The sequence below is a fragment of the Hyla sarda genome, chromosome 1 (assembly GCF_029499605.1).
Source record: "Hyla sarda isolate aHylSar1 chromosome 1, aHylSar1.hap1, whole genome shotgun sequence".
In the NCBI taxonomy this organism is placed as follows: domain Eukaryota; kingdom Metazoa; phylum Chordata; class Amphibia; order Anura; family Hylidae; genus Hyla; species Hyla sarda.
The window spans coordinates 585,334,141-585,358,838 of NC_079189.1; the positions used below are offsets into that span (position 1 = coordinate 585,334,141).

Below are 24,698 nucleotides of genomic sequence, written 5' to 3' on the forward strand. Positions count from 1 at the left end.
TCTTGTCCACAGTGCTTTCTGCTGACACCTCTGTCCGTTTCAGGAACTGTCCAGAGCAGCATAGGTTTGCTAAGGGGATTTCCTCCTGCTCTGGACAGTTCCTGATACGGGCATCAGGTGTCAGTAGAGAGCACTGTGGACAAGACAAAAGAAATTCAAATAGAAACGAATTTCCTCTGTAGCATACAGCTGTTAAGTACTGGAAAGACAAATATTTTTTAATAGAAGTAATTTACAAATCTTTCACTTTCCGCCCCTAGACATAGGGGATAAGAGGTCTGATAAGATGGAAAGGGGATAAGATGTCTGATCTCGGCTGCGGCACGGAGCAAACTTCGGGTGACTGGCGATGTGGGGCGTAGGCTTGTCAGGGTCATGCCCCGCTTGTGCCACCATGGCCACGCCCCCTCAATGCAAGTCTATGGCAGGGGGCGTGACCTCCGTCACGCCCCCTCCCATAGACCTGCATTGAGGGGGCGTGGAGGTGACATCACGATCAGGCATTACGTCACAAGCCTCCAGCGCTGCACCCTACGCTCTAAGCAGCAGCAGGGAGATCGCTGCGGTCCCCAGCGGTGGCACCCCCGCAATCAGAAATCTTATCCCCTATCCTTTGGATAGGGGATAAGATGTCTAGGGGCGGAGTACCCCTTTAACAATTGGAAGAGAACCAGGATACTTTCCTGCCTGATCTGAGATGCACCTAAACACCTGCCGGCAGGGTCGCCAGGGCCACTGTCCGGCTCCAAGAAGGTATCACCAATGAGTCTGAATCAAAAATGTGATTTTTAAATTCCATATAGAATGGAACTAATATTAGAACTAAAATCATAGAGACAAAATGGATTCCTTCCTATGTACGTTTTTTTTTTTTTTTTTTTTTTTTTTTTTTTTTAACATGCACTTGAGAATGTCCCTCTGTATCTGTGATACAATTTGGAAAATGTTCCAAGGAATTCTAGAAATTTGTCACAATCCGACCGGAGGGCGAGCCTGTAGGCAGGTCTAGCTTGTTGAACGTCTGTACATTCTTGGTGCAGAAGTAGCAGAGCTGAACTGGTCATCGTTATACTGTTTAATTTGTGCATCTAGAAAGGGTAAAGGGATACGGTACCGCCTGATCCGACTTTGGGTGTGAAGAGATGTGCAATTGCATCCTAGGTGGTTGGGTTGCCGAGGCTAATGTCAAACACAGAGTATGGGCCAACCGTTAGTAATCGGTGCTGATTCGACCATTTGGACCTGAATGTTCAGAAAGGCGGTTGTATTCAGTGGAGTGACCCATCCTTTCAGCTTCTGCATCGTAGTCCACTGTGTCTTGTATTGCAGTACTTGGGTGACGGTAAAATGTGAAGAGGTCTAGTTCCCCGACAGGTCACAGTAGCCCCTTTATTCTTGTCATTTTGGGGGGGTCCTAGGGGTTGGCCAGGATATTATTTCCTGGGAAAGCTGGGTAAAAACTTTTTGCAAAACTTGAGCAACAATTTCAACAAGTGATCGATCCCTGACGATAGAAGGTGTTCCCTGTACTCCTTTGTGTGGCCACATCATCACATTACAATGAGTTGTGTTATCTATGTATCAGAATAGTGTTAAGCGCGAATATTCGAAATGTGAATTTTTACAGGGAATATCGGCACTTTGCGATTTTGAGAATATTTAGAATATAGTGCTATATATTCGTAATGATGAATATTATTTTTTTTTTCTTCACAGTACATCACCACAACAATGATGTGTACTGTGCAAAAAAAAAAGTGATCATCCCTCCCTGATTCCAGCTTGTGGTCCAAAGAAGGCTCCACTATTATTTACTGTGTGAGTAGGTATGGGGCGCAAATATTTCGTATATGTGAATATGCAAATATTCGCGAATATCACCACTTCCAGGGGACACTGATCCCTCACTTCCTTTATGCGAAAGATATAACCGCGCATGCGCACTATGCAAACAATTCCGAATTTTCACATGGAAAAAAAGGGAACGAACATCGCAAACATAGGTGAATATTCGTCCATATATTCGCGAAGTATTTCAAATTAAAAAATATGGCCCCTGCCGGTGCATTGCCGTGGAATGAGATTTGCCATAGAATGAGATGCTCCGCCTCCATCACATCCTATTGGCTCTATCTTGTCACGTGACATATTTAAACGTCACGCATCGATGCGCACAGCAGTGTCAGTTTGGCTATCACAGGGAGAGGATCTCCTCACCCTGTGATTGCTGAAGGTGTACGGAGCTCTCGTGGCCCGACAGAAGTTCACACATGTACGCAGCTCATGCGGCTGCCTCATATACATTTACTGTTGATCCACAGCGCTATCGGGATCCCGATGCCCGATGGCGCTGTCATCAGGATCCCCACGCCCACAGCTCTACACCCCGTCCCCCGCATCTCTACTCACCATCCCCCGCAGCTCTACTCCCCGTCCCCCGCATCTCTACTCACCGTCCCCCGCAGCTCTACACCCCGTCCCCCGCATCTCTACTCCCCGTCCCCCGCATCTCTACTCCCCGTCCCCCGCATCTCTACTCCCCGTCCCCCGCATCTCTACTCCCCGTCCTACGCATCTCTACTCCCCGTCCCCCGCAGCTCTACTCCCCGTCCCCCGCAGCTCTACTCCCCGTCCCCTGTGAACGCTCAGGGAGCGATCCACAGCGCTATGGGGATTCCTACGCCCGATGGCGCTGTCATCAGTGTGCGTCCCCGCGAGCGCCCCATGCCCGCAGCTGTACTCCCCGTCCCCCGCATCTCTACTCCCCGTCCCCCGCAGCTCCACTCCCCGTCCCTCCGTAGCTCTACTCCCCGTCCCGTTAACGCTCAGGGAGCGGGGAACAGAAAGTAGAGCATCGGGCGCAGGTAAAGTAGTACTGCGCATGCGCAGCACTACGCGAATAACTTAACCTGCGCCCGATGCTCTACTTTCTGTTCCCCGCTCCCTGAGCGTTAACGGGACGGGGAGTAGAGCTGCGGGGGACGGGGAGTAGAGCTGCGGGCGTGGGGCGCTCGCGGGGACGCACACTGATGACAGCGCCATCGGGCATCGGGATCCCGATAGCGCTGTGGATCAACAGTAAATGTATATGAGGCAGCCGTATGAGCTGCGTACATGTGTGAACTTCTGTCGGGCCACAGAGGCCATGAGAGCTCCGTACAGCTTCAGCTATCACAGGGTGAGGAGATCCTCTCCCTGTGATAGCCAAACTGACACTGCTGTGCGCATCGATGCGTGACGTTTAAATATGTCACGTGACAAGAGAGAGCCAATAGGATGTGATGGAGGCGGACCATCTCATTCTATGGCAAATCTCATTCCACGGCAATGCACCGGTCATCACTATATCAGAATACCAGCCTTGTGTCAGTGTGCCAACTAAAACTAAGGAGATGACTAGAGATGAGCGAACTTACAGTAAATTCGATTCCTCACAAACTTCTCGGCTCGGCAGTTGATGACTTTTCCTGCGTAAATTAGTTCAGCCTTCAGGTGCTCCGGTGGGCTGGAAAAGGTGGATACATTCCTAGGAAAGAGTCTCCTAGGACTGTATCCACCTTTTCCAGCCCACCGGAGCACCGGAAAGCTGAACTAATTTATGCAGGAAAAGTCATCAACTGCCGAGCCGAGAAGTTAATGACAAATCGAATTTACTGTAAGTTCGCTCATCTCTAGAGATAACCTTAAAGCAGTTTTCCAGGCAAAATCTATTCATGACCTATCCTTAGTATAGGTCATCAACATCTGATCGGTGGGGTGCTGACACCCCGCACCAGCTATTTGCCTGAGCTGTAATGTCACCATACACAATAAAACAGAATTGGAAGTAGACAGCTCCACACAACATGCTGTGGCCATGCTGGGTTACTGCAGCTCAATTCCCATTTACTTCAATGATAGCTGAGCAGCAGTAACCTGACGCAGCAACTACATAATATACGGAGCTGATATGGATGGTCTTTCCTTAGAACATAAGTAAATTTTCCAAGCAAAACCCTTTAAATGGGCACAAAAATAATTTTTGCTATTGCACTCCTTATGGTAAATTAAAAAAAAGTACTTTGTTTAAACAAAATGAAGTTTTCTATGTTTTATTTGTGTTTAATAAAGCTGCCACAAGGTGTCTCTCTACATGTCCAGAGCACATTTCTCCCCATCTCTTGCAAAGACTTTGGACTCCTGCTGGCCTGGCAGAAGTCCAAAATCAGGTAATGCAGTCTGGAGAGCTGAGGGGGGGAGGGGGGGGGGGGGGTGTACAGCCTTGGCCAATCATAGCTCATCTCACACTGAACTGCTCTGAGCTGTGTGTAGCAGAGTGAGGGAGGAAGTTCTCCCCTGTATGGCTTCAGATGATGTCACGCCTGCTGTGGAACGTCCCTTCCCAGTCTGTGAATCTGACTGCGACTGAGCAACAAATACAGAGCAATATCAAGGTAGAAAACTAAAAAATAACAAAAAATAAAGGCAGGGGGTGGTTTATCATGATGGGGCAGTGAACTGGGAGGATTATAAAATGTAACAAGATCATGACAGGTACTCTAAGGTTTCAAAGAACCCTGCAGGAGTGCAGCCAAGGTGGAGCTAGTCCAATGGAGAACAATTGGTTTTCCAAAAGATTTGCAATATAATAGGACACGTGGGCTCCTGTTGTGTTCATCCCCATCTGAATGATGGCCCATGTGTATAAGAAGAATAGCAGCAGAGTATAAGATGCCATTACATATGGACATGCATGTTATAGCTGGCAGATGGGCTCCCAGCACCCTTCTCCCTGGCGGCATACATACAGCCCTTATAGATTAGCACCTATACTTTCAAATTGGAAAAAGACCTTTTAGTAAACCATAGAGCAGAAGGCAAGCATCAAGCATAATGGGTTTTACCTTCATATGTTCTGTTCCACATCCGCTGAACAAGTTTCTCCCCATCCTTTTTGCTAAAACCACTCTTCAGCAGTTCATGTAATGCCAGGGCATAGAGGATGATGGCATCATGGAAACCTTCTACAAACATGTTGACCTGAAAACGAAAAAAGAAATGGTGAATCCAACTGTGTAACCTTACAGAGATTCCCTGTAACTTGTTATATAAAACTTTATATATACATGAATAAACGTTATATACAACCTCTTTACATATTTTGTTCTGAGAATTCTAGTGTTCTGACCTAGAAGAATATATTGATGCAGAACTAGGCAGTTTTGCTCATCAATTGGTCTACGAAAGTGGAGCGGCTGTAATGGCAGCCACATTGGTAGCAACCTTATTCCAACAGAAATGTATATAGCTCACCTTACCATATGGCATAAGCTGATAAATAATTCATTGGATTATTTTTTGCTGGTTTTATGATCACTCCCACTGCCAATTCTGGATTCTGCTCAACATACTGTCCCCAGACCAGAGCAAGAACCAGATTGTCTACTCTGCACAGCAACGCTCTTCTCAGCGCTGCCAGGAAAAGGCTTCTACATCCTCCACATATTTCATTCTATGCACATGACAAGAAACAAAGACAAGGGCAAGAGAATGTGGAAACACAGGCGAGAAGTGATTGACATTGACATATGACATAATCGACAGAACACTTCTCCGGGGGATCACCCATTGACCCACATAACTATATGGTATTTTTCTTTGAGTGATGCATTTTGGCTTAAAAAGAATACTTAACAATTGGAGGATGACTCTTCTTAAAGTGATAAGGAACAAATAGAAGATAGAGCATTTCTTTAAGGAGTACTCCGCTGCTCAGCGTTTGGAACCAAATGTTCCAAACGCTTAGAGCCGGGAGCTCGTGACGTCATAGGCCCGCCCCCTGAATACAAGTCTATGGGAGGGGGCATGACGGCCGTCACGCCCCCTCCCATAGATTTGCATTGAGGGGGTGGGACGTGATGTCATGATTGGGCAGGGCTATGAAGTCACGAGCTCCCGGCGCCGGCTCTAAGAGTTCGGTACATTTTGTTTCAAACGCTGAGCAGCGGAGTAACCCTTTAACTGGTTGACATTTAAGAACAACCCTTTCCTATATGTCCTATTTATTAGGGCACATGGACATCATAAAGGGAGCTTCCACACTCAGGAGTGGGACTCTCGCGTCAGAGAGGGCCCCCTCCTCTAAACCTTCCCTCCTCCAAGCATTACATGCCTGGTAAATCAATGGATAGTGGATCAAGTATGAAAGTGATAGAAGTCTTGGTATAGGAGACGGGCAGACTAGGGGGTGTTGGTAGAGGTGGTGTCCAGTGACTGTGCCAAGGAGCATGGTAGTTGGTCCATCTATGGTCAAAGTGAAGGGTTGATGAAGCCCCCTGCAGTTAGGGCATTATTCTGTTGTAGTTGCTGTTACAAAAATTAAGAGCAGAGTCATCTCTACTGCCAGGAAGGGGTGTGTGACTGCCCAGGGTGCCAGCTTTTGGGGAAATCTTTTTGGTTGCTGAAGAGAGCAGCTGCTAAGTTGAGGAGAAGGGTAGTCTGGCACAAAGGCCCTGACACAGACCAGCATCAGATCACACAGTCCCATTGAGTAAGTGGCACACATACGGTCACGATACTGGCAAAAATCAGAAACAAGAGTGAGGTGGTGCCTGGAAGTATAAGCGATCGGGAATAGGTAAGTATATTTTGGGTCTAAATATTTTTGGAGGGGTCTGGTTTTGGGTCTGATTAATTTGATCTGTGGTCTAGATGATCAACATAATGTGGGCATTTGTTAAAAACACTTTCAGCTACTTAAACCTAATTGTGCAAATTTCTTTATTGCCATTTTAAGTCTTATTGTGATGTTTGGGGCACTTTTTTTTTTTCATAGTCGCCCTCTTGGCTACATTTCCCAGAAAACGCCCTAAATAGGGAGGGACCCATAGATCATGAGAAGACAAACAAAGGAATCTGAAGAGAGAAAAATTCTGCATTTATCGGTCCCTCATTCTCCATTACATTTTGTTCCGATAAGTGTTTTCTGAAGCAGTTAACCAGATGTCGGAATCCTTCTGTAAATAAATGCAGCCCGACTTATCGCCTCATATTGTCATCGCCGTGTTCTCAGTATATTCACACACGTCACATATGTTGGCAACACACCAGTTCTAGCAATAGGAAGACCGGTACATGATGCACACACATCGGGGGGGATAATGATACGGATAGGAAATAAACGGTGGCGCACAGCTGGAATATGGAGACAAAATGTTATCTCGCCAACCAGGAACCCGAGGCAGCAAGTGAACAATGAACAACCCCAAATATTACACAAACTTGTGTCATTTCTGAGTGCAGCAAAAATAGTGGGTCTGACTTCAACCACACAACGTATGCAAAGTATCATACAGAGAAGATACATTAGATAACCATCTTCCTTCTTCCCTTCCCCGCTCTCTTTTCCTATACCCTACTCCCTTAACTTATTCGCCCTTTCCCCCCCTCATGTATTACCCCTTTACCCTACTTCCTCTCTTTTTTATTTTTCCCTTATGTTTTTTCCCTCTACCAGATCTCTCTTCCACTCTTTCCCCATCTTCCTCTACCACCTTACCCTACCCCTTAGCGCTCTCATTTTTTTCTCTTCCTTTTTGCTCTCCCCTGGTTAGGTTCACATTTTCGTTGTGCTTCGTCCTGTTCTGGGTCTGTTGGGCTCATTTATTTTGCACCGAACGGCCCCAAATGGATCAGAGCACTGACACCACCAGATCCCCACCGAGTCCTGATGGATCCTACTAACTTGAATGGGGTACATCAGGGAACCGGTGGGTTCACTGGAGTGAAAAAAATAAATAAAAATAGTATATATATTATATATATATATATATATATATATATATATATATATATATATATACACACACACACACACACACACACACACACACACACACACACACACTGTATGCACTATTATTCCCCCCTGTTAAACTCCCCTTGTTACGACGGAGCTCCAAATACCGGAGCCAGACTGGAATACAATATATATATATATTTTTTTTTTTTTTTGCAGATTTCAGCTCTTCAGGCTACATCTCAATTTTGCCATTCTCCATAAGCTGGTGGGTGGCTTCCCTGCAGTACTATATGAAAAGCAGAGGATAGGAATGATTCCATTAATTTGAATGGGACAGTTAACATTCAGCTGGCATTTCAATTTTGATGCCGGATGGTCGGACATGCCGCACGGACGCATCTCTTGCACAATTAAAGGAGTAGTCCAGTCCTGAAAAACGTATCCCCTATCCTAAGAATAGGGGCTAAGTTTCAGATCGCAGGGGGTCCGACTGCTAGGGCCCCCCACAATCTCCTGTACAGGGCCCCGGCAGCCTGCGGGAAGGGGGCGTGTTGACCAACACACGTAGTGGCGGCAACCCACAATCTCCTGTACGGGGCCCCGGCAGCCTGCGGGAAGGGGGCGTGTTGACCACCACACGAAGTGGCGGCCGACACACCTCTTCAATACAGCACTATGGCAGAGCCGGAGATTGCCGAAGGCAGCGTTCCGGCTCTGCCATAGAGTTGCATTGAGGGGGCATGTCAGCCGCCGCTTCGTGCGGTGGTCAACACGCCCCCTTCCAGCGGGCTGCCGGGCGGGAAGGCATGATGTCACCAGGGGCATGGCCATGACGACACAACCCCAGCCTCCGGGTGCTGCACAGAGATCGCTGGGCTCCTAGCTGCGGGACCCCCGCGATCAGACATCTTGTCCCCTATCTCTTGTCCCCTATCCTCTAGGGGCGGAGTACCACTACAATGCTTGGACTTAGAATCGAGCTCGGCTGCATATAACTTCTATTTCATCATCAAATATTTCTTACAAAACATCTTCCCATGGACATACCAGCAATGTTCTGCTATAGTTACCAAAAGCAGACGTGTCCTATAGAAACTAAACACTTCATATGGATACAAGGTTAACAACTCTAACATCGTGGGAAACACCACGAGATGTCATATTCCGGGTATGTTTACCATCACCAGACCATGTTTCTTGGCCCTTAGTAATGACTACGAACACTTGAAGGGAACAGAGTTGTTTCCCTGCATGGGCTGAGGGATTCTACAGCTACCGATATACAGTACCTCACATAAGTATTCTCTTATCTTTTCATGTGACAACGCAATTTAAAGTAGTAAGTGCACAGACAGTATAACGGTGTTCAAGGTTGTGTCCCCTCAAAATAACTCAAACAGCCATTAAAGGGGTATTCCAGTGAAAAAATGTTTTCCTATCAACTGGCTCCAGAAAGTTAAAATCGATTTGTAAATTACTTCTATAAAAAAATCTTAATCCTACCAGTACTTGTCAGTTGCTGAAGTTGAGTTCTTTTGTGTCAGACCACAGTGCCCTCTGCTGACACCTGTCTGTCTGTCGCAGGAACTGTCCGGAGCAGAAGAGGCTTGCTATGGGGATTTCTACTCTGGACAATTCCTAGAGACATACAGAGGTGTCAGCAGAGAGCACTGTAGTCAGACAGAAAAGAACAACTCAACTTCAGCAGCTGATAAGTACTGGTAGGATTAAGATTTTTTTAATAGAAGTAATTTACAAATTTGTTTAACTTTCTGGAGCCAGTTGATATGATTTTTTTTATTTATTTATTATTTTTTTTACTGGAATTCCCCTTTAATGTCTAAACCTTAGCACCCCTGAGTGGAAATGTCCAAATTGGTCCAAATTAACCATTTTCCCTCCTTGTCATGTGACTCTTTAGGTCTCAGGTGTGAATGGGGAGCAGGTGTCTTAAATTTGGTGTTATAACTCTCACACTCTCTAAAACTGGTCACTGGACGTTAAACATGACACCTCATGGCAAACAACCCAGGGAGCCGCAAGTAACGGATCTAGGCTTAAGTGTATCCCACCCCCTAAAGACGCCTAGACAGTGTAAAGCCAGGTACTCCGGTGGAAAATATTTTTTTTAAAATCAACTGGTGCCAAAAAGCTAAACAGATTTGTAAATGACTAATATTTAAAAATCGTAATCCTTCCAGTACTTAGCTGCTGTATACTCCAGAGGAAGTTGTGTAGTTCTTTTCTGTCTGACCACAGTGCTCTCTGTCGACACCAGGATAAGATTGCTATGGGGATTTTCTCCTGCTCTGGACAGTTCCTGGCATGGACAGAGTAGTCAGCAGAGAGCACTGTGGTCAGACAGAAAATAAATCCAAAAAGAAAAGAACTTCCTCTGTAGTATACAGCAGCTGATAAGTACTGGAAGGATTACGATTTTTTAAAATAGATGTAATTTAAAAATGTGTTTAAGTTTCTGGCACCAGTTGATTTACAAACATTTTTTTCCACCACAGTACAACTTTAAATAGGGGGGAGAGAGAAAACCCCAACATTGCAACCAACCCAAAGACTGACTGAGACCCCTTGGGTAATTTACCTCTCTTCAGCTAGAGACTCTTGTTTTGTTAAGAAACTTTCCTCGCCTGCATAGACTCTAACTAAAGACTGTTATAGGTTATATCTACAGACGGACTTCTCCTGCATTTAGGCCGATTTTTCATAAATACTGTTTTTTTTTTTGTGAACGAACCCTCCGCTTTACCAATGAACTCCAAAGTATTGACATAAAAAACCATGTTCAATTTTTTTGATATTTCCCACTGAGGGGGGACATGGGGGTTACGGAAGATAAAAGACTTTGCTTCTCCTTTATTTCACGACTTCTTAATCATCCCAAGCTGTTCCTTTGTGATGCTTCTGGGCAGCCTTGTTTGATCACACAATGATAATCACTACTAGTTTAGGTCTAAAGTGAAGCCAGAGCTTTTTCCGGCAGGATCGCTGTAAGTGCGCGCGGCCCCCACTCACGTGTCCTTAATAAATATCTTTTCCCATCAAATGTGCGAGAATGGCTCCATTGTATATTCACTTGTCAAAAACCAAGATTTCCTGAGGTATGACGTACCAATGCTATAAGGCGTTCTGTTCTATTGGGTTAAAAGTCTGGTTACATAAAAGTGCATTATACCGGAGGAGTTTTTTTTTTTTTTTTTTTGTGGACAATGTAGCTTTAACTAGAGCATCTTCGTCAGTCCTCGGTCTAGTATTTTTTGCCAATGAGAACCCTTTTATAAAATAAGGAGCATCTGAAGGGGAATGTTCAGCATATTATCGATCAGAAGTCTTGAAAAGCTACATAAAAAAACATTTTGATAAAAATGTAACATTAACCATATTGGTTGTCCCTAGAAATAAATCTGTCAAAGAGAGATCCCAATTGATCAGATCGATCAGCTGTAGGAACATGGCAACAAGTGCTCAGTTTTTCTGCAGCACCACCGCAGGTAAAATGAAGAATTACACCATTAGCACAAACATGCTTGGATTACCAACATCACCCTGTGTAAATAGGGCCAGCAATCTGCAGACGAACGATAAAATAACCGTTGACTGCACTTATAAGATCTCACTATACACACGATGTGAGAGACTAGTTATTCAAAGCTGGTAGGGCTGAGAGCAGCTGCGGGGATTACCCCAATGTTTGCCAACTAAGCAATTTTGATGGTACCAGCCAACTAAAATGTGTAGGGAGGCTGATAATATCAGGGGACAGCAGGGTTGGGCACGTTGGTTTTTATCTGCCGATCCCTGAAATGTTTGCCAACTAAGCAGTTTTGATGGTACCAGCCAACTATAATGTGTAGGGGGGCTGATAATGTCAGGGGACAGCAGGGTTGGGCACGTTGGTTTTTATCTGCCGATCCCTGAAATGTTTGCCAACTAAGCAGTTTTGATGGTACCAGCCAACTATAATGTGTAGGGGGGCTGATAATGTCAGGGGACAGCAGGGTTGGGCACGTTGGTTTTTATCTGCCGATCCATTTGTTTTCATGGATATAAGCCACCGCTAGAGCTGTCTGACAGTGGCTTTCCTCCCCTCTCCCCATTCATAACACACAACAATTGGCTGAGCCAAACATTCATGTGTATGGAGGGATTGTGACCGCACCAATCGGTGGCCCACACACCCCCTTTCTATATCTCTATGGGGGAGCCGAATGTAGCCAAATGGCTCTCCAATAGAGATACATGGAGGGGTGTGTCGGCCCCTGCTTCATTGTGAAGCACTGCTCCCTGGAAGAGTCGTAGCCCGTACAGGAGATCACAGGGGGTCCCAGCAGTCAGACCCCCTGTGATCTGAAACTTATCCCCTATCCTTTGGATATCTCCTTTAAAAGGGGTACTCCGCCAAAAAAAATCTTATCCCCTATCCAAAGGATAGGGGATAAGATGTCTGATCGCAGGGTTCCCGCTGCTGGGAACCCCCCCATGATCTCCGGCGCAGCACCTTAGTCATCCGTGCATGGAGCGAACTCTGCTCCGTGCCGGATTACTGGCAACTACAGCTGCCACGCCCCCCTCCATTCATGTCTATAGGAGGAGAAATGATGGCTACTACGTAGCCGTCACGCCACCTCCCATAGACATGAATGGAGTGGGCGTGGCGTCACGTCATGAACACGGAAGCTCCAAGTTTCCGAGTTCCGGATGCCGCTGCTGCCGGTTGGCAGGACCCCCGTGATCAGACATCTTATCCCCTATCCATTGGATAGGGGATAAGATGTTTTTCAGCAGAGTACCCCTTTAAGGGTATGTTTACTCATGCGTGAAGTACCCTAGTACCCTATAGGTGTATGGGCCCTTTAGACTATGCTCCATGCCAAGAAACAGAAGACAAACCTTGTATTCCTGCAGCAGATTTTACCTAGATTTTTGACTAGTATTAGCCGCATTTAATGGCAATAATCTGCATCTAGCTTAGCCGACGTAGAATCCAGTACACAATGGGACGCAGAATAAAATGAGAAAAGTGGACCTGCGTCTTTCCAGAATCAGCACCAACCTGTTTACGTAAGGAGATTTAGAAAGTTTAATTTAATGGAAAACATAGAAATACAGCAGAGCCCGGTGAGGCTGAATGTTAGTCACAGCCATTTGTAAGGAAAGGACTGGGGCACTTGAAAGTTGTGCCTGGTGTTAACATTTTCCCTCCTGTTGCCAGGCACACTTGGGTCACTGAATCTTACTTAAACTTTTGTAATTTGGTTTTTCAGGCTGAAATAATTTTTAGCACTACAGAGTTACCATGGCGCCGCTTTCTCTTGCCCGCTTGTGGTCGGCTTTTGTACTTTCCAACACAATTAGTGAAGCACTCTTAACTAATGAATGGGCCTATTCATCGGGACAAATTATTCTCTAGCTGAGTGGAAAAATACCCTCAATTCTATTGCAGATGAAGAGAGTACAAAAGATGCCACTTATTCATCCTGACGCGGTGAGCAGAGGTTGGTAACGCCGTAATATCTACTACGAATGCCGCACTGACTGTACTTATCTGTTGTACTGTAGAAGGAGAAATAGAAAACCAACTTTTAAAAAGAAATTTATCAGGGGGTACCCGGACCATTCTGGCATTAGGGTAGTACCCAAGGGCACAAGGCAAGAAGTAGCTGAAAACCCCTGGGTCAGATGCATTAAAGACCATCAAGAATAATAATAATAATAATAATAATAATAATAATAAAAAAAAAAATTATATATCTCTCTCTTTAGGGCCCATTACTATTATTACTCATGGATTGAGGCAAATAGGAGTCCCTCATATATCATTCCAATGGTCACCTCAAGCGAGAAGGAAAATTGGGCTCCTATTATTGTTGCATTAGTTCAGTATCTGTCAACATATAAAAGGGGCCCATAGTAAAAGGGTACCTTTCATCAAAAAAACTTTGATATATTATAGATTAATCTATAGTATTAAAAAATATGCTTCTTTCTATTTAATTTTCCACGGTGAAAAAATGACCACTGGGGGTCTCCCTACCAGTCCTGGCCGCAAGTTTTTTTTAAAAATAGATTTCAGATTCATGCAGGAGTCCTAAATCTCAGACTGCAGCCGGGACACAAAAGCTCAGCACTGCTCCTTGCCAGGGAGCAGTGCTGAGCTTGTCTGTGTCCTGGCTGCAGTCTGAGATTCAGGACTCCAGCATGAGTGTGAAATCTATTTAAAAAAAAAAAAAAAAAGGCTTGCGGCCAGGACTGGTAGAGAGACCCCTAGTGGTAATTTTTTTTCAAAGTGGAAAATTAAATAGAAAGAAGCATATTTTTTTAATAACATGCTATTGGAAAGTTATTCTGCATATATTAATCTATAATGTATCAAAAGTTTTTTTGATGAAAGGTACCCTTTAACCCACAATTGTGGTAAAGGCCAAAGAAGGACCGATATTAAAGTAAAAGGATGTGCCTCAAATAGGAGCCCTCCTTGTTATAAGCGTCCCTGTTCCATCACTCAAATGGTCATCCTATACCAGAAAAACGGGTCCGCAATTGGTGTATTCATTGATCTGAAAATTGATCCGAAATTGATCTGAAAATTGATCCGCCGAATATAGTCTTCGCCCCTGATATGAAGACAAATAGGGTGCACAACCATTGTAGGCTTTGACTTAAATACTCCACCCGAAAGAGGTGAATGGGAAGAATGGGATCTTGGGGCCAATGATCTACCACACTAATCCTTCACCCAATGTGATTTCTTGCCAAAGACATAAGGGTCCTAGGGGACATAAGGGTCCTCCTTCCCTGATATCAGTCTGCCAACACCGGTAGAAGAAGAAACCTGGCATCAAGATGGCTCTAACCCAAACACTACAGAGTATGCCATACAGACACTATGGAAATAAATGTAAGAGTTGTCCCTACCGATGGCATAATGGGGAAACAATAGGGGACGACAGATATAGGAGAAATAGGACAGTTCATGGATTGAGCAGGGCCGACAGAATACAGAGATGACTGCGGCTAATAAATGATTGACTGGTCCCCGCACCAATAAGAAGATCTGAAGTGGGGGAGATTTATCAAAACCTGTCCAGGAGGAAAAGTTGCCCATAGCAACCAATCAGATCGCTTCTTTCATTTTTGAAAAGGCCTCTGAAAAATGAAAGAAGCGATCTGATTGGTTGCTATGCTGATTGGTTGCTATGGGCAAATGGGCAACTTTTCCTCTGGACAGGTTTTGATAAATCTCCCCCCATTTTCTTTCCATTCCTCACGGACACATTTTCCTTGCAAGGGGATTTCTGAGCTTACAGATTTCCATATTGTAAGAAACGGATGAAACTTCAGCATATTCAGCCAAGTCCCTGACATGCAGACTGGCACCGAAGAATATAAAAAGAGTACAGTGTAACCGAGCGCTGCTTAATGTCCCTGACAGAATGAGAACAATCACGAGGAGCGCAAGTTAATGGGAAAATCTGGGGGAAACCAGAGTCTCCCATTGTAAGTATTCGAGTTCTGCTTCAGACTTCTCAATAAGTAGTCACTGTAGGCACCAAGAATACTGGAAGGACAACAGGGACCACGCTGCTTCTCAGAGTTCTTGGGGATTTCATTGGGGTGATACTGGGTTTTGCTTATATGCCACTTTTCAAGTGAGAACAAAGGCTGCAAGTCGTCTAATGGTTAATTATCTGTGTTAGTCAGATGTTTTTAAACACTTTCAGTGATTGTAGTCCTATGTGTGGTCCTAGTGTCTTAAAGGGGTACAATTTTTTCTTTTTAATCAACTGGTGCCAGAAAGTTAAAACAAATTTGTAAATGACTTCTATTTAAAAATCTTAATCCTTCCAGTACTTATCAGCTGCTGTATGCTCCACAGAGAGCACAGTGCCCTCTGCTGACACCTCTGTCCATTTTTTGAACTTTCCAGAGTAGGAGCAAATCCCCATAGCAAACTTCTCCTGCTCCGGACAGTTCCTAAAATGGACAGAGGTGTCAGTAGAGAGCAGTGTGGTCAGACAGAAAATAAATTCAAAAAGAAATTGAGCATACAGTAGCTGATAAGTACTGGAAGGATCAAGATTTTTTAATAGAAGTCATTTACAAATCTGTTTAACTTTCTGGCACCAGTTGATTTAAAAATAAAATAAATTAATTAAAAAAAAAAAATGTTTTCCAGGGGAGTACCCCTTTAGGGTGCGTTCACACGCTCTTTGTTTTTGCGGGTTTTCCGCTGCGTATTTGAAACGGGCAGGCTCTTCTCGGCTGTCCATAGCAGATTGTCCGAGGCGGAATTTGCGCTGCGGAAAATCCGCCGCAGTCCCTACTGACTTCAATGGGGCTTGTGGCGGATTTTCCGCAGCGGAAATTCCTCTGTGGAAAATCTGCTGCGGATAGCCGAGTAGAGCATGCACCCTTTCAAATACGCAGTGGAAAACCAGCAAAAACAAAGAGCGTGTGAACGCACCCTTAAGGTTACTGTAAATGGCAGGTTTGGGGAACCTGGTAGAAAGCTTGGAATAGAGTTTAGAAACTTTAAAGGGGTACTCTGGTGCTCGAGCACTCTATACATTTTGTTCAGAACACTCTGAGCCAGATGGCATGATCGTGAATTCATGGTCACACTTCTTGTGATGTCACGCAACACCCCCTCCAATCAAGGTCAATGGGAGGGGGAGTGCCAGCCGGCACGGCCCCTCCCATAGACATGAATGGAGGGGGCGTGGTGTGATGTCACAAGGAGCGTGGTCGTGACATCACGACCACTGCCGCAGAAACCCGATGTTTATTTAGAACACCAGGTGCTGTGGGAGATTGCGGGGGGGGGGCACCAGCAGCAGGACCCCCGCGCTCAGACATCTTATCCCCTATCCTTCGGATAGGGGATAAGATGTCTAGCAGCAGAGTACCCCTTTAACAGGGGTGGCCTGGTTTAGAAACCCTATTTTCAAACTCTTATGGGACCCTTAGTTAAAAGAGACCTTAAACTATTAGTCCCAGTATAGATCTTCTGCCAAGAGCATCTGACGCTCTGGAGGACCAGTCCTGTCCTGCAGATTATGGTTGACCGTAACACTCTGATCTGCTTATCGTCAAGGAAAACTAACAGAGACTGGACAAAGCAGACTATCCCTTTAAGCTGGCCATAACCATAAAAGTACTGTTGCCCAAATTTGCCGATATCCACAGGACCCACCAACCATCTAATGTGTATGGAGCCTCCCAAATCTCTCTTGGTGTGAAAGAAGGGAAGGATCAGGTGGTTGATTCCACATGCCTGATCATTTTGTTCTCAGGGGGACTGGCATCCACTTACCTCCTATCTCCCTATACAAAACACATGCACGTTTGGCTGAGCTGGATCAGCCTGTGTATGAAGAGATTGTGAGAATTGGCTGGTGGCCAAACTAGCTTTCGGCTATTTAAAATGGTATTCCTATGTGGACATTTATGGAATATTCACAGGATATGCTATGAATGCCTGATAGATGAGGGTCTCAGATCTGGGACCCCCACCTATCATGAGATCGAGTGCACCCCTCCCCCCCCATCACCTCTCCGGCCTGCTTGCAGCTGCTGGAGGTAGTGGAGAAGTCGAAAAAATATTTTAGCATGATGCCCTTCGATGTTAAAGGGGTTTTCCAGGAAAAAAACTTTTTTTTTATATATCAACTGGCTCCATAAAGTTAAACAGATTTGTAAATTACTTCTATTAAAAAATCTTAATCCTTTCAGTACTTATGAGCTGCTGAAGTTGAGTTGTTCTTTTCTGTCTAAGTGCTCTCTGATGACACGTGTCTCGGGAACTGTCCAGAGTAGAAGCAAATCTTCATAGCAAATCTCTTCTACTCTACTCTTCTACCTCTACTGTGCAGTTCCCGAGACAAGCAGAGATGTCAGCAGAGAGCAATGTTGCCAGGCAGAAATAAACAACTCAACTTCAGCAGCTGATAATTATTGGAAGGATTAAGATTTTTTTAAAAGAAGTCATTTACAAATCTGTTTAACTTTCTGGAGCCAGTTGATAAAAAATAAAAAATAAATTCTGGAATACCCCTTTAATGGGAGTTACGAAAACAGAGTAGCTTGCAGTGCTGTTTGTGCAATGCCTGAGCTAGTGATGCTATGCTGTCTAAGAAAATCCCATTGAACTGATGCCAGAAAGTTAAAACCGATTTGTAAATTACTTCTATTAAAAAAATCTTAATCCTTCCAGTACTTAGCTGCTGTTTACTACAGGGAAAGTTCTTTTCTTTTTGAATTTCTTTTCTGTCTGTCCATACTGCTCTTTGCTGACACCTCTGTCCATGTCAGGAACTGTCCAGAGCAGGAGAGGTTTGCTATGGGGATTTACTCCTGTTCTGGACAGTACCCGATGTGAGAGCACTTTGGTCAGACAAAAAATAATTCAAAAAGAAAATAACTTTCTCTGTAGTATACAGCAGCTGATAAAAAAATCTTAATCCTTCCAGTACTTAATAGAAGTCGTTTACAAAATGTGTTTAACTTTCTGGCACCAGTTTATTTACAATAAATTGTTTTCCAAAGGAGTACCCCTTTAACTGCATGAAACAGCCTGTTTGGCTGTCTTTTGGCTTCCCAACTACATCCAGGCCAGAGGGAACTGTGGGTACCTTAATCTTGGAGACTGGTGCTGACTCACATCTATCAGACACTTATGGAATATTCTGTAGATGTGCCATAAATGTCCGGCTGTGGGCCCCTCAATCTTGAGACAGATGCTGATCCACATCTATCAAATACCTATGGCATATTCTGTGGATATGACATAATTGTCGGATGGAAACACCCTTTTATTGTGTATAGTCAACCATATAACTTGAAGTAGCCAGTTAATATTTTGGGGGTATATCTATAGTGGTTGGGGGGGGGGGGGGGGGGGGGGTGAAGAGTAACCCAAGTCCCATCCCCATTCTTACACTTTTTCATCAACAGCCACTTTATGAGGGGGAAGAGACCAGGGCTCAAGTCCTGCAGGAACTCATGGGAACGGAGTTCCCGCACTTTTTCCACAGCAGGAATGCAGTTCCCGTTAGCAGAAGTCCTGCAGGACCAGCCCATAAAGGGTTACTCCACCCCTAGACATGTTATCCCCTATCCAAAGCATAGGGGATAAGATGTCTGATTGCGGGGGTCCCGCTGCTGGGGACCCCTGTGATCTTGGCTGCGGCACCCCAGACATCCGGTGCACGGAGCGAACTTCGCTCCATGCCGGATGACTGGTGATGCGGGGCAGAGGCTCGTTATGTCCCAGTAATGCCCCCTCAATGCAAGTCTATGGGAGGGGGCGTGACGGCCGTCACGCCCCCTCCCATAGACTTGCATTGAGGGGCCGTGACCATGACATCATGAGCCTCTGCACCCAACGTTCTAAACGAACGCCGTGAGCAGCAGGGAGAACGTGGGGGTCCCCAGTGGCAGGACCCCCGGGATCAAACCTCTTATCCCCTATCCTTTGGATAGGGTATAAGATGTCTAGTACCCCTTTAAGTGGAAACCTAAGGTGAGTTCCCACACTTTTTCCCCCCCAGGACTTGACCACTGGAAGAGACCATATGGCTGCTTACTAGGACACATGTAGACAACTTGTTTCTTTCATATTAACCCTCTAGGTTACAATATGAGGCACAGCATTCCCACAGGAGGGGAAACCATGAAAAAGTTAAGTAAATATTTTTTTTTTTTTTTACCTTTACTGTCCCTTTAAGAATCTCCAACCTCTCTCCAGATTTACCCAGAAGCCAATGAATAAGAAAGCAGTGACTGGAAGTGTATCACACACCACTAAACCTAAGACAAACTGGCTTGTATGTCATGTGGTTTGCTTTGCTAACCTCACATAATAATCGTTTATGATCCTTTTTTGACTTTGTTTCGTTAGCGCATTTCAGTTTCCCGCGTCCAGCGCCTGGCACTGCGTACACATAACAGCGCGTCCACCTCTCCCAAGAATAAACCCCCCCCTTTTTTTTTTTTTTTTTTAAACTTGTCAGAAATTCCGAAAGATGAAGGCGTTATTATGCTTTTCATTTCGTTTGGTTTTTGTGGTTTCTCTGGCGATCCCTGGTGGCCGTTTCAATTCATTCCCGGTCTCCTGCATTTCAGGCATGCTATCCGAGGAATGGAACTTACTGGGATGACACAGAGCGGGATTTTAATGGAGTTGGACGTGCAGAATGAAAACACGTTAAATAAACTTTGGTCCATGGGGTGGGTCTGGTGAAGCGAGACGCAATGAAACCGTAAATTACTCTAATCAATTAGCATAATGAGGTAATGGCTCATTACTATCAATGCGGGCCCCATATACAAGTATTAAAGGGCCAACTGAACCTAAAGAGTACCGGAGGTTATAAGCGTTCCAGAGCGTTACAACACGAGCTGCTAACAGACTTCACACATTGGTGCGAAAAGGTGTCTGTAGGTTCCTGACACTGCAGATAGATATGTAGCAGAGCTGAATTTGTCGCTGAACTGCTGTCTACCTCTAACTTTTTGTTAGGGTTTATCCACTTTGTGCAGGGTCGTTGGGACAGATTTGCCACAGTTCCGAAACTAGCAGAGGTAAAGCTTATTAAAATGTCGATATTGCGGCAACATTCAGTAAAACAGAGTCTTGCTTCTGCCGCTTGGTTTTTGATCCGCTCATAAACCACTCCCCAAATTAACCTGTTTAATTGACAAAAAGGTGATCACAACACTGGGACCCCAGCGATCATTTGCAGATTGTAGGGGAACCTGGTACTAAGTATTCAATTTCCCCTCAGCGCCACCACAGGAGAAATTAAAGGGGTACTCCGCCCCTAGACATCTTATCCCCTATCCAAAGGATAGGGTATAAGAGGTCAGATCGCTGGGGTCCCGCTGCTGGGGACCCCGGGGATCGTTGCTGCAGCACCCCGCTATCATTACTGCGCAGAGCGACATCGCTCTGCACGTAATGACGGGCAATACAGGGGCCGGAGCATCGTTACGTCACGGCTCCGCACCTCGTGACGTCACGGCCCGCCCCCGTCAATACAAGTCTATGGGAGGGGGTGTGGCGGTCGTCACGCTCCCTGCCATAGACTTGCATTAAGGGGACGGGCCGTGATGTCATGCGGGGCGGAGCCATGACGTCACGCGGCTCCGTCCCCTGTATCGCCCGTCATTACGCACAGAGCGAACTCGCTCTGTGCTGTAATGATAGCGGGGTGCTGCAGCAGCGATCCCCGGGGTCCCCAGCGGCGGGACTGCGGCGATCTAACATCTTATCCCCTATCCTTTGGATAGGGGATAAGATGTCTAGGGGCGGAGTACCCCTTTAAGTACAGTGATCCCTCAACTTACAATGGCCTCAACATACAATAGTTTCAACATAACAATGTTTTTTTATGGACTATTGTAACTTGAAACCAGACTCAACATACAATGTACAGACAGTCCAGATCTGTGAGACATGTCACAACTGGAGGAACTGACCAATCAGAATTGGCATTTTACTGGTAAATCACCTGTATTACTGAAGTGCATGCACTGACTGGCTGTCTGGTAGTGCCCCCTACAGTACAGGGAGGAACTACAAGTTCTGTACTACTCCTTACCTGTGCCAGGGTTAGCTGCTCCTTTGGACACCAAGTAAGGGTGGCTCCATTTGGGACACTGTGTGTTCTGTATAGGACCCTGTAGAAGCTTCTGTCCTCTACATAAACCATTGTTTCCCAACCAGGGTGCCTCCAGCTGTTGAAAAACTATAACTCCCAGCATGCCCGGACAGCCAACGGATGTCCGGGCATGCTGGGAGTTGTAGTTTTGGAACAGCTGGAGGCACCCTGGTTGGGAAACATTGACACAGACAGTGATTTACAGCTCCCAGCAGATCTTTCTTACTTTTATATGTAAGGATTTGCTTTATCTATATTAGTTATCTACGTATTTTTCTTTATTCCTAATTTTTTCCTATTTTTGGATGACATTTTGGTGGCTTCAGAACCAATTACCAGGTTTCCATAGAGTTATGGTCTCAACTAGGGATGCACCGATATATCGGCGGCCGATACATATCGGCCGAAAATAGCTATTTTGGGGAAATGCCGAAACAACAAAAAATTTGCCGATAATGACCCACCTCCCCTGCCCGCCCACAGCACAAGTTACAAACACTGCCAGTGCCAGAGGTGTAGCGTGGGGGGTGCAGGGGGCGCAACATCGGGGGTGGGGGAGGCGCGCTCTCCGGGATAGGAATACTTCTTTTTATGTGCCCTGGCCGGCTCCCGTGTGTGGCTGTAGGCGGGGGCCAGCCAGAGCATATAAAGACTAATACTGGTCACTCACCATTCCCCGGCCAGCGCACGTCCTCCTTCGGCCCTTCGCTTCTCCGCCTCTATGGTTGTACGCACGGCACGGGACATATCGTGCGTACAGCCATAGAGACGCAGGAGAACCGCAGGATCGTCGCAGGAGAACGCGCGCTTGCAAGGGCCTGGTAAGTGACCAGCGGCGCGTCATCTTCTTCAGTGTTCCGGTCACCGCTCCTCCGGTCCCAGCACCTACTACTATGGTCCATAGGCCATAGCAGTAGATAGTGACCCGGGCCGGAGGAGCGGTGACCGAAACACTGTGGGGGCAGCAGTACAGACATACAGCCTCCAGCCATACACTGTATATGGCTGGAAGCTGTATGTCTGTGGGGTGGGGGAACTGCTGACCTAATGTGGGGGGGGGGAGCTGCCTACAAATGTGTGTGTGTGTGTGTGTGTGTGTGTGTGTGGTGGGGGGAAGCTGCCTACTATTGTGGGGGAACTGCTGACCTAATGTGGGGGGGAGCTGCCTACAAATGTGTGTGTGTGTGGTGGGGGGAAGCTGCCTACTATTGTGGGGGAACTGCTGACCTAATGTGGTGGGGAGCTGCCTTATATTGTTGGGGGGAGCTGCCTAATATTGTGGGGGAACTGCCTACTATTGTGGGGGAAATGCTGTCCTAATGTGGGGGATCTGCCTACTATTGTGGGGGAGCTGCCTACTATTGTGGGGGAGCTGCCTACTAATGTGGGGGAAATCCTGACCTAATGTGGGGGAGCTGGCAATCTAATGTGGGGGAATCTAATCTAATCTAATCTAATGAGCGGAGCGCTGCATTTTACCAGAAGACTGGGAGAAGTAATTTTCGGTTTCGGCCGGACATTTTTTTATTTCGGGTTCGTTTAGGTTCTGAAACTTCCATTTCGGTGCACCTCTAGTCTCAACATACAATGGTTTCAACATACAATGGTCATCCTGGAACCAATTATTATTGTAACTTGAGGGACCACTGTATTAAAGTTAATTTGGATGCAATGGGCTTTTAATGTAATGCATGGAAATCCCAGGTCCTCTAGAGCAGCGTAAGGCTGCACGCACACCACGTTTTTTGGCAATACAGTTACCGAATCAGGTTTTTGATGAAAAAGGGATTCCTCAAAACAGGACTAAACTGAATCAAAACGTGTGTACAAATTTCAACCCGTATATGGTTTGAAAAATGATGTCCGGTTGCATCCGTTTTTTTAAGAAACATTTTTTTTGTTATACATTTTTAACTTTTCACTCCATTTTGAATAAAGTTTCACTTGTTTGTACAGTTTTTTTTCTTGAAATTTCAATCAAAGTCAAAAACCGTATGGTGCAAACCGGATGGAACTGTACGCACATACTGTTCTGTACAGTTCCCATTTTCTCCCATGTTAAAAAAATATTTATATATAAATAAAATGGATATGGTTTAATGCGGTTTTTCACCCAGACCAAAATACGCGTCTACAGTTTTGGGTAAGAGTAAAATAAAAAAATGAACAAAGCCGTGTAAGACGCAAAACGGACTAAACCGGATGATGCGTTTGACATACGGTTTACAATGTTAAGTCAATGCATACGGTTTTCTATACGGTTCCGTACAGTTTTTAATCTGAAACCGTATACGGGAACTGTACCGCAGAGCAATCAGTTCCTCCTTGCACAGCAAAGCGCAATCTTAGTCAACCATAGGGGAAATTGAGCGATCTCCACTTTCGCAGAATGACTGTTTTGGGCGCCTGAAGTAAGGGACACGTCAAAGACTTCTAGTAAGTGGCTAAGGACATCTCAAACATGAACAGTAGGGAAGCATCAGGAGAGTAAAGCACCGTAACGTTCGTGACCAATCGGATCGTGTCAAGGACAGTTGACCAGAAATAAAACGGAGGGAAGGCCCTGCCCATTAGATGTAAAACCTTGTGCCCGTGGATTGGCCACAGCGTCAACAAGTCTTTGAAACAGCCGGGTACAACGGTGGAGCTTGGGCAGGGACCCCAAAGCATCATGTCAGGACTTAATAGTTAGTCTCCTGCGTTCCACAAGCTATCACCAATTTGTGGGTGAGGAGGAAGCATTTGTGCCATTGAGTAGGAGTGAATCATTTATCTAGTTCCTCATCCTAGGGCTGGGCGGTATAAATACCGGTTCATACCGAATACCGACATTTTTGTGCTGCACGATATGAATTTTAACCCATACCGCAATACCGGTTGGGCCCCTCCCCCTCGGGAATGAATGAGCCCAGCGCTGCGCTGTCCCCACATCGGGGAACTAATCACAAGTCACCCGCGAGCGCTGTTCTGCCCCCCCTCAATTAATTATCAGCCCAGCGCTGTCCCCATTGGGGTAAATACTGATATGTCACCCGCATGCGCTGCCCTCCTCATCCTCATGTTTGTTGCGGCCGCCGGCGCCGACACGCTATACCAGTGGTCTTCAACCTGCCGACTAGAGATGAGCGAACTTACAATAAATTCGATTCGTCACGAACTTCTCCGCTCGGCAGTTGATGACTTTTCCTGCATAAATTAGTTCAGCTTTCAGGTGCTCCGGTGGGCTGGAAAAGGTGGATACA

At 45.7% G+C, this 24,698-nt stretch overlaps 1 protein-coding gene across 2 annotated transcripts in view; it reads right to left on the bottom strand.

The window, feature by feature from the left end:
• NPR3 (natriuretic peptide receptor 3) overlaps nt 1-24,698 on the bottom strand; it is a 121,862-nt gene that overhangs the window by 33,213 nt on the left and 63,951 nt on the right. For both annotated transcript variants that reach the window (XM_056545307.1, XM_056545299.1), the window contains exon 4: nt 4,884-5,019. In XM_056545307.1, the coding sequence (XP_056401282.1) occupies nt 4,884-5,019 (136 nt within the window). The remainder of the gene's footprint in view (nt 1-4,883; nt 5,020-24,698) is intronic.